Source organism: Limulus polyphemus, unplaced genomic scaffold (genome assembly GCF_000517525.1).
Source record: "Limulus polyphemus unplaced genomic scaffold, Limulus_polyphemus-2.1.2 Scaffold1231, whole genome shotgun sequence".
In the NCBI taxonomy this organism is placed as follows: Eukaryota; Metazoa; Arthropoda; class Merostomata; order Xiphosura; family Limulidae; genus Limulus; species Limulus polyphemus.
In genome coordinates, this window is record NW_013666841.1 from 82067 (window position 1) to 93293 (window position 11227).

At 33.5% G+C, this 11227-nt stretch overlaps 1 protein-coding gene across 1 annotated transcript in view; it reads left to right on the forward strand.

The window, feature by feature from the left end:
• Positions 1-11227, forward strand: part of LOC106462715 (E3 ubiquitin-protein ligase Rnf220-like) — a 67431-nt gene that overhangs the window by 36092 nt on the left and 20112 nt on the right. Inside the window, exon 3 of the mRNA XM_022390038.1 lies at positions 10146-10272. Coding sequence (XP_022245746.1) covers positions 10146-10272 — 127 coding nt within the window. The remainder of the gene's footprint in view (positions 1-10145; positions 10273-11227) is intronic.

The window sequence follows — 11227 nt, forward strand, 5'->3', positions numbered from 1 at the left end:
ACTAAAAAGTTGTATCAAGAAAGAATAAACTAGTTTTAATTAAGAAAGGACTTGTGTCGCTGAAGTTCCTCGGAAAGAATTTACACCGGAAATTAACAAACGAGAAGATACGTAACAATATTATGTGCAGCAATATTGTATACCTAAGAAATCAGGTTAACGAAAGTTTATGCTTTAATACGATAATTAACTGCACTTTGAAGATTGAAAAACAATTATTGTCAACTAGCGAAAGTACCCAACTTCGTTCGGATTATTAGGTTGGTTATTATAGATGACTTTGTCAGAGTGTGTGTGTATTCTGAACCTATTTTGGCATAGAAGAACATCCAAAAATATTTTAAACATATTTTTATTTCGCAGAAACAAAAAAGTCGTAAAGATACGTTAATAATATTATTATAGATAATTATAGATGCCACTTTATCTAACCTATATAAAAGCAGCGTGTGTCACGTCACATCGCGCTTGAATTATCTTGATTTCCCGACTAAGAGAAGTCATAAAAGATAAAATGCATTTATCTAAATAGAATAGTTCGTTTAATTTCTGCCCATTAGGATTTTAGTGACGGGGGTGCAAGGTGGTCATGAAGGGGTTGCCGTGAAACCATGTAAGTGTAGTGAATGTTGGTTTGATTTAAATAAATTAATAAATATGCCTAAAGTAAAAAATTAGTGTGAGATAGCCTAGCCTAGAGCCAAGCGCATAAAATGTTTGAATCAAATCATTGTACTATTTAAATGATATGTCTACGCCAAACTTCCTGACAACTCATAGGTAGGCCTACCGAACATCCTAAGTAATTTAATTTAATTTCGACTTTATCGAACCAATTTTAAACTTAAATCGTTTCTGAATTTAATCAATGGAATCTCTAGGTTTAGAAATCAATAAATATTTAGAGTGACATGTTAGTGAAGATATAGTAATACTAATGTATTGGCAAACGGTAACTGAACAAAGTAACACATAACTGAAGTAACAGTGATATAGTGAAATAATAGTCTAGGCATGTTATTGAAGAAAGTAATATTAAAGAATAGTGGCACATTGTTGAAGCTACAGCGACAGTCTAGTTACATAATGTAACTATATTTTGAAAGAAAAGAGTAAAAGTGAAACAGAATTTCAAAAACAGTTAAGATAATATCTGATACAGCACACATCAATTGTTAGACTAACGAAGGTAGATACTTGTTATAGTTACGCTACGTTTTATTGAATCTTAGCGTATGTAAATTAGTTTTGACTATTGAAAGGTTTAGATAAGACTAGTGTTGATATATCGGACTTTGTGAAAACGTACAATTAACAGATTTACTTTATATAATTGAAACTTTAGTACAAGAATTATCTTAGAAATTTTCAGTAAAACGTATTTTCGTGAACATTTCATGATTAATATTCAGATGTTTGTTGTTAAATCTTGAAGTTGAGGTAGTGGGCCATCAAATCATTAACATGAAAATTATTAAAGCGTCGAAAATCGTTAAACAACATTTTCCCTAAGTGTTGACTGTACTTTTTTATGTATCTTCTTCTTCAGATGTTTATATCTAGTATAATAATATTGGAGCAAGCCCTTATGATCAGAAAACTATTAATTAAAGGTAATTAGTAATCATTCTCAAGACGTATCATATTATAAAAAACTGATATTTACCTCATATATATTACTGATTTCTACCTGTCACTGACCCTACACATATTGCAACAGACTGATTTCTACCTGTCACTGACCCTACACATATTGCAACAGACTAATTTCTACCTGTCACTGACCCTACACATATTGCAACAGACTGATTTCTACCTGTCACTGATCCTACACATATTGCAACAGACTGATTTCTACCTGTCACTGACCCTACACATACTGCAATAGACTGATTTCCATCTCTACACATATTTTACTAGTCTGAATTCGATACCTTTTGTGAAAATTATATTCTGATTTTAGCGTCAGCTAACCACAACAGTTAATCAGAGACCGGGCTCTTATTGTTTGGTGTAATGTTTGACGTGGTTTATAAACTTATACGTTCAAACTAAGTAGTTCTACTAGGATAGTAGGCCTCAACTTTCTTCCAACTGACAACCAGCCAGTTCCAATCGCAAAATATCATGGACTGCTTCATACAATATTAACTTTTAAAAGCACTTTTACATCACATTCTAACACAATAGACTTCATTAGCTATATTTCAAAAAACGTTCTTCCTCTTCTTCTTCTTTTGTATCGGTCGAAATTCCTTTGGGACCAGCGGTTGGGATCCACTACACTAGAAAATATATCTGTAACAAACGGTCAAACGGTAGCGAAGCTCGGGTCACATGATGTCACTTTATGCATTAGTTAATTTTACAGTAATGTGATCGCTGCCAGAAAACAGAATGTTTCGAGGGATATTATTACTTTCATAACGAGGAGGCAATACAAAAGGGTCAGCGAGCCCAGTAAGAAGGTCCACTTGGCTGTCAGAATCATCAGTAATGGTCAAGATTGTCGCGTTTGGCCAAAAAAAAAAATATTTATCATTCCACCTCTGACACGATCACGTCGTACTTTGGTTATCACTGGCTTCAAGGAGTAGACTGGTGATTGAACGGCTTTTAGGGATTGAAGCAATTGAGTTTTGTTGTTAGTCGCCCCAGGAATAGGGTTGTAGATCTACAGCTTTTATAATCAGTGCGGTCTATACCCAGCCGTACCCCTGGACGATATTTGTGTTGATCTGATGATGTAGCGAACTCCAGTCTTCTCTAGCTGTCAGGGTTATGATCAGTAAACAGATTCGACAAAGAAGTTTTTCCAATTCTTCTAATGCTTCCAGAAACACACGAAAATTGTTAAACTTTTCATACTTCTTTCTTTTTTTACATTGCTTTCAAGATGTTTTAAATCCATATAAAACAAAGATACATTAAACATTATTTTCTCTTGAGAAATGTAAGTCTGGGGGTGCATATTTAAACAGACAAAAAGGACACTAGTATTTCTGGGTGTTGGTCTACGTTTCGTCTTACTAAAAATTGTCTATGACGTGAGCTAGTTGTACTTTTTTATAAAATTATTGATGATTTTCTGACAAAAAGAAAGAGACAGAAACAAACTCACATATAGAATATTTATAATAGCCACGATCACTAAACTATTAACCCTAAATCACGTTTATAATCCCAACATTAAGCCATTAACCATAAATCAGGTTTATAATCCCACGATCACTAAACTATTAACTACAAATCATGTTTATAATCACCACGATCATTAAACTATTCATCATAAACCATATTTATAATCCCCACAGTTATTAAACTACTATCTCTAAATTATGTTTAAAATCCTCATCAACATTAAACTATTAACCCTAAATCGTGTTTATAATCCCAACATTAAGCTATTAACCATAAATCAGGTTTATAATCCCACGATCACTAAACTATTAACTTCAAATCATGTTTATAATTTCCACGGTCATTAAACTATTAATCCAAAATCATATTTATACTCCCCACGATCACAAACTGTTATCCCTAAATCATGTTTATATTCCCCACGATCACTAATCTATTAACCCTAAATCGTGTTTAGAATTCTCACGATCATTATACTATTAACCCTAAATCACGTTTATAATCCTCACGATCATTAAACTATTAACCCTAAATCATGTTTATAATCCTCATCATCACTAATCTATTAACTTTAAATCATGTTTAAAATTCTTACAATCATTAAACTATTAACCATAAATCACGTTTATAATCTTCACGATCATTAAACTATTAACCATAAATCACGTTTATAATCCTCACGAATATTAAACTATTAACCATAAATCACGTTTATAATCATCACGATCATTAAACTATTAACCATAAATCACGTTTATAATCTTCACGATCATTAAACTATTAACCATAAATCACGTTTATAATCATCACGAATATTAAACTATTAATCCTAAATCACTCTACTGGACTTTAAATTTTTAATAAATTTTTGAACCTTACATACACAAAGTTAGAAGAGCAAACAAAAACATATACACTTTAAGAATACATTAAATATACACTTGAAAATATATTAAATATACACATTAAAATATATATTAAAGATACACATGAGAAATATATTGAATATACACATGAAAATATATTGAATATACAATTGAAAAATGTATTAAATATACACTTTAAAATATACTTAAATATACATTAAAAGTCATGGTTTTAACGCCAAAATCCGGCGAACTATTGAAAAATTAATATGCCTAAGAATTATTTGTTTGTAATTAAGCACAAAGCTACACAATGGGCTATCTGTGCTCTGCCCACCACGGGTATCGAAACCCGGATTTTAGCGTTGTAAGTCCGCAGACATACCGCTGTGCCACTGGGGGGCTGCCTAAGAATTGTTATAAAAGCAGATTAATTGCAGATGTTTATTTTTTCCCCACATTCCCGTATCCATATTCAGTTTAAGGGATCTGGATTCAGCTTCCAATGTTTACATACGGATTCGGTTGAAAATGCTGATCAACTTGAAAAGTTTATCAAATTCAGAAAAGACCAGTGGCTGTTTGTCAAACAAGAACAACCATTGATTCACAGTTTCTAAAAATTATGACTGTGAACTATACAGTATATTTGATGCTATACACTATACAAGAGTTCATATATCTACATGTTCCCATTAATTATAAGACAGGTTTACAGAACAAACATTAAAAATGATGTAATAATGAGTAAAATGTTTTTTATGTTACACACTATACAATGTTTCATCTCCCGTTACTTACAAGACAAGTTTACAAAACAAACATTAAATATTTGATGACGAGGAACCCACTTTTTAGAAAATAAACTTCTGGAGACGTTTAATAAATCAAACTTTATTATCAACGTACAACGTTTCGAAAAGATTATGTCATCATCAGATACAAGTAGTTTACAGAGACATATGAATATGTATATAGTATGGAACAAAGAGGTCACATGGCTGGAGATAAGCTTAAGAGATTAGCAAAGTATCTTGGTGTACCGGGGTATTGGTTTAGAGTAGGGCTGCTTTCCTCAATTAAGATAGCTTCCTTTATTTTGCGCTCTTTGTTTAAAATTACAGTGTCTTGTATAGATATACTGTGGTTTTTTGAGTTGCAATGGTGGTAAACATGAGAGGGTTTTTTCTAATGTTCGGTGAATCTGGTTTTCAATTTTCCTCCGGTTTCTTCTACGTAAAATCCTGGAAAGTTATTGTACGTTATTTTATAAGAGACGTAGGTGTTGTGTGATTCTATGTAACTTTTATTTAGTCATGATTTTAGTCTAGGACCAGGTTTTGGGGTGAATTTGAAATCAACAGGAACTTTATGTTTAATGACAAGTTTTCTCCAAGTCTAATGTAGCATGTGTAGGATCAGTGACAGATAGAAATAAGTCTACTACAGAATGTACACTGTAAGTGACAAATAGACATTAGTCCACTGTAACATGTAGGGTCTGTGACAGGTAGAAATAAGTCTACTACAAAATGTATACAGTCAGTGACAAATATACATTAATCCACTGTAACATGTAGGGTCTGTGACAGGTAGAAATAAGTCCACTGTAACATGTAGGGTCTGTGACAGGTAGAAATAAATCTACTACAAAATGTATACAGTAAGTGACAAATAGACATTAATCCATTGTAACATGTAGGATCAGTGACAGATAGAAATAAGTCTACTACAGAATGTACACTGTAAGTGACAAATAGACATTAGTCCACTGTAACATGTAGGGCCTGTGACAGGTAGAAATAAGTCCACTGTAACATGTAAGGTCTGTGACAGGTAGAAATAAGTCTACTACAAAATGTATACAGTAAGTGACAAATAGACATTAATCTACTGTAACATGTAACTAGACTGTCGCTGTAGCTTCAACAATGTGCCACTATTTTTTAATATTACTTTCTTCAATAACATGCCTACACTATTATTTCACTATGTCACTCTTACTTCAGTTATGTGTTACTTTGTTCAGTTACCGTTTGCCAATACATTAGTATTACTATATCTTCACTAACATGTCACTCTAACATCAATAAATGAGTCAACATCACTTAATAATGCTACTATTCATTCAATAATCATGTTAATGATATTTTAATAATGTATTGCAATTACTTAACTAACTTAATAATGTTCTATCACTATTTTTCCAATCCATCAATGATTATTTTCGAAAAACATAGCTTTTGAGTAGCGTTTACAAAGTATTATAATTTAGATCTTTTTACGCTTTATATTGTTAAATTACAAATTGCTCCTTAATCGTTTCAGGCTAATTAAAAAAAATGGTTTTCAATCATCAAAGTGTAGTTAATTACATACACGTCCTGTTATACTGCAAATCCATAAACATGTCTTCACCTTGAAAAGTTTCGCTTTGTTAGACTAACTTTTGTGTTCCACGTTCTTTCTCTAAACCGTTAGTTTACAGCAAGTTTTGAGTACTCCGCAAAGTTTCAAAAATTATTAGTCTTCTGTAAAACTATCAACATTATTAGCATATCAAAAAATGTGTTGAACTACAACACAGTTGAACGTATTGTAGTCTATTTGAACACAAACTGTGATCAACATCTTCATATTTTACTGATATCTTTATACATTTTGAAGATAGCTTTTATATACGGAAACATCTGTTAGCCGAGTTCTTGCGCAGATCTTAAAACCACAAGAATGTTTCCATTTATCAACGTTATATTTTAGGATCTGTGCAAGAACTCAGCTAACAGCTGTTTACATATAAAAGCTATTTTCAAGTTTTGTACAACAAAAACCTTTATACATTTTATTTCACTATTCTACGCATTCATGCTTGTGGATTATCATCACCTATTAAATTACTTAGGATGTTCCGTAGGCCTACCTATGAGTTGTCAGGAAGTTTGGCGTAGACATATCACTTAAATAGTACAATGATTTTGATGCTGGAAATGAAACTCAGTTTCCTGTCCCGTTACTTGCAAGACAGGTTTTCAGAGCAAACATTAAACGTGATGTGATAATGAGCAACATGTTTTTACGTTGCACACGATACACTGTTTCCTGTTCCGTTACTTACAAGAAAGGTTTACAGAACAAACATTAAACATGATGTGATAATGAGTAAGATGTTTCTGGTGTTATAAACAATTCAGTATTTATATTGTGGAACTAACCCAGATGTTGCTTTAAAAACTCGTGCTACGTCTACGTGATACCTTAAATACCCATGTTACATTAAACACAAGTGTTACTCTGAAATACGTATTACTCTGAATTAAATTAAACAAACGTATTACATTAAATAATCTTGTCACTCTAAAATACGTTTTAATTTAAACACACCTGTTACTCTAAAATACGTTACACACGTATTACAATAAACGCTTTTGTTACTCTAAAATATGTTACTATAAATTCTAAAATATGCGTTATATTAAGCACACTTTTATAACACAATAAAACAATACTGTATTTTATATGTCTCTGGTAATTACGAGTTTGTGTTGCTTATCGCACACTGTTACGAAGAGTTGAGTATTATGCAGTGATTCACTCCAGGAGGAAGGCCACGTTTTTCTGGACCGGTCGTTACGTAACTTGTGGTTAAGGCCATCTGTCACCTATTATGTGGCGGTAGTGTCAAAACTGGACACGTTCAAGACCATGGTTAAACTCGTATATGAGAGAAAATAACTAGAAAATGTGGTGTCCAACAGAATAAAGACAAGCTAACTGACCAGTGGCTATCCATCAATCATATTAAGCCTCATTAGATGCCATTTTGATATATAGCTCACAGTAATTTAGAAAATACAGTTTCGGTGGAGCGGGGGACTGCTGGACTTGGTTATTAAAGGGGATTTATAGCTGAGTTGTTTTGCCGCCACCAAAACCAAGCTCCAAACAACTCTGTGCTAAAGACTAGTAATTTCCCGACTTTATATTGACATGCTCTATGGCGGGGGTTTCCGCTTTTCTGAATCTTGATTTCAACTTTGCCCAAAACCTGTCAATTCCAAGTAGGGAACAAGGTAGAAGGTACAGAAAGGCGATTTTGTACGTAAAGCTTCCACTTCACTTCGCCCAGCTGCCACAAATACCAACGAACCAAGAAACTATTGGAAATGGGACCACATACAGAAGTTCTGGCCTGAGTTAGCACATACGTATTGGATGGATTTGGTGATGAAATACCCAGCAGCGTCCTACAGTTCATTTTCCACACTTGATTTAAAATCACTCAAGAATGGAAAGTTAGATTAACTTTGGAAAATACATAAGCAATATTTATCAAATAAAGATGTATACCATTGAAATGTAAATTCTAAATTTTCCAAGTTTTTCATACACTTTTGTTCCTGTTCAACGCAAATATGCATAAGGGAAACGAACCCCAAATTTTGCGTTATAAGTCTTTAAGCTATCGCTGAGCCACTGAAGAGTCCGTTAATTTATTTTATTTGGTCATTTCTAGATGAAGTTAAGTTTTTATCTTTATTTTAGCGCAGATAGCCCTTGTGTAGCTTTGCGCGAAGTTTAAAACAAACCAAACGAAATGTCGAGAAATGACAACAACAAAAAATACTGTATTTTATTGTTTAAGCCTAATTTATGATTAAGGCTCAGTGTGGTCATTTATTTGCTGCCTAATGACAGCGTTTCCTGCTAAACGCTAATATATGAAAATGGTTACTGAAGGAAGTCTAGGCTAGACTTATCAACGAAGCAAAAGTCCAAACTCACACTGTTTTCTCTATACGTGATGTCACTCTGACAGAATACGGTTGGTGTCAACATTTCACTGAAACCATTGTGTTTGTGACCCCTGAACTTTGCGGGTATTAAGTGTGGGTTTGTTTAGTCATATTATTATACATTTTGTAAACCTATAGATAGCAATCATGTCACCTTTACTGAATGATGGACAGTGTTCAGGTTGTAGCTTTCTACGAGTCGGCTCTCTTTAATGAAAGACGCTTTGCTTACGCTGTGAAATGTTTAAATAGTTAAATCTATCAGGGAGCATCACTGGTTAACGGTAGTTGACTAGACATGGCGTAAAACCGACAGTATTTTCAACCATATCAAATATGAGTGACTTTTTGTGGTCGTCAGATTGAATAATGGGACGCTCGCGGTGCTGAAGATGAATTTGCATGTTCAACACCACATGTGCCAAATGGTCTCAGTGTAGAGCGCCGTGCTCCAATCTGTTCTCCATAAATAATGTCATAATAGACAAACTTTGTTGTGGCTTCGCTACAGAGTCCTCTCTGTCTCATTAATTACTGTTCACTGATGCATCATCTCCACTTTAGAAGCATTATATCATTCATTAAGTGTCCTCTGAAGGTATTAATTATACCACTGCCTGCCTGGTTCTGTACACAGCACTAGGAAAGCAACACGCCTGTTTGCAGTTGTTTCAAGGGTTGCTTTTTCTCAACCCTTCCTTTGGATCATTTAACAATTTACAAAAACTCGGAGAGTCATGACAATTAGTTATAATGTAGTTCACATCACATCGCATCTGCGGTGTAGTAAATCACACAGTAACTTACGTGCTGCAGTCTACAGAGTAACTGGCAACTGGAACGGAAATCAAAGTGTGGGTGATAAATATTCACCCTTTCTTCAGTCACCATTTGGTAATTACACTAGGCCTCGAACACATTTAATTCTTGTTCGTCTAGTTGTGCAAGGTCCATAAACAGCTCTCCAGAATCTACCCAGTTTCATATGGACATTAATTTGGGGTTTCTTTATTCGAAAGGGATTTTTAAAAGTTATAAGTTATAAGAAAATTGCTTCTACTTTGATCTTATAGTTGAAAGGTCTAAACCATCTGTACACAAGAACAAATATCACTTATTAAAAATAAATACTGATAACAGAGTTACGTTAACGGAATGGTATTAGTGCTAAAGAAATCCACGTCTAACGTCGTCATTATGGATATTCAGTTGGCTAACTATGATGTATTATTGCACTTTGTGACGTCTCATGAGGTTTAGTTTCTGAGACTACAAGAAATTTGTGAAGCGTTAGAACTAACAAGAAGGAGGAATAAATGGCACATATTGTAAACTTATTTTATAGAGCTAAACCAGAAGAGAGTGATAGACGGTCAAACGACATGCTGTCCAGTGTGTGGAGTGACCATCATTTCGGATGAACTGTTGTCGCACTTTGAGCAAGAAGTTGAAAAGTTAAAGAACTCGAACAAGTACGTAGTTTACCATTTTAGTTATTCACCCTAAAGAACTAGGGCATATTTTAATCATATTAAAAAACAATTAAGAAAAAATAATTGCAATTTCTTTCATATTAAAGAATTTCAAATTTCACCCGCTTATTAAAGTTTACATATTACTCTATGGTTTGTTTTAAGGAAATGACAATTGTTTTACGAGAAGTTTCCTCACGAACACGTTTGAAATACTTATAAGAGTTACATAGTAAGAAATGTTAGACACGAAAATCAGTATAGAACATGTGACAGCGTAATAACGCAACCAGATAATATGTCACAGTGACAGTCTAGTAATAAAACCAGATAACATGTCACAGTCTAGTAATGTAACTAGATAATGTGTCACTGTCTAGTAATATAACCAGATAATATGTCACAATCTAGTCATGTAACCAGAGAATGTGTCACTGTCTAGTAATGTAACCAGAGAATGTGTCACTGTCTAGTAATGTAACCAGAGAATATGTTACAGTCTAGTAATGTAACTAGATAATATGTCACAGTCTAGTAATATAACCAGATAATATGTCACAGTCTAGTCATGTAACCAGAGAATATGTCACAGTCTAGTAATGTAACCAGAGAATGTGTCACTGTCTAGTAATGTAACCAGAGAATATGTCACAGTCTAGTAATGTAACCAGATAATATGTCACAGTCTAATAATGTAATCAGAGAATATGTCACAGTCTAGTAATGTAACCAGAGAATATGTCACAGTCTAGTAATGTAACCAGATAATATGTCACAGTCTAGTAATGTCACCAGAGAATATGTCACAGTCTAGTAATGTAACCAGATAATATGTCACAGTCTAGTAATGTAACCAGAGAATATGTCACAGTCTAGTAATGTAACCAGATAATATGTCACAGTCTAGTAATGTAACCAGAGAATATGTCACAGTCTAGTAATGTAACCAGAAAAT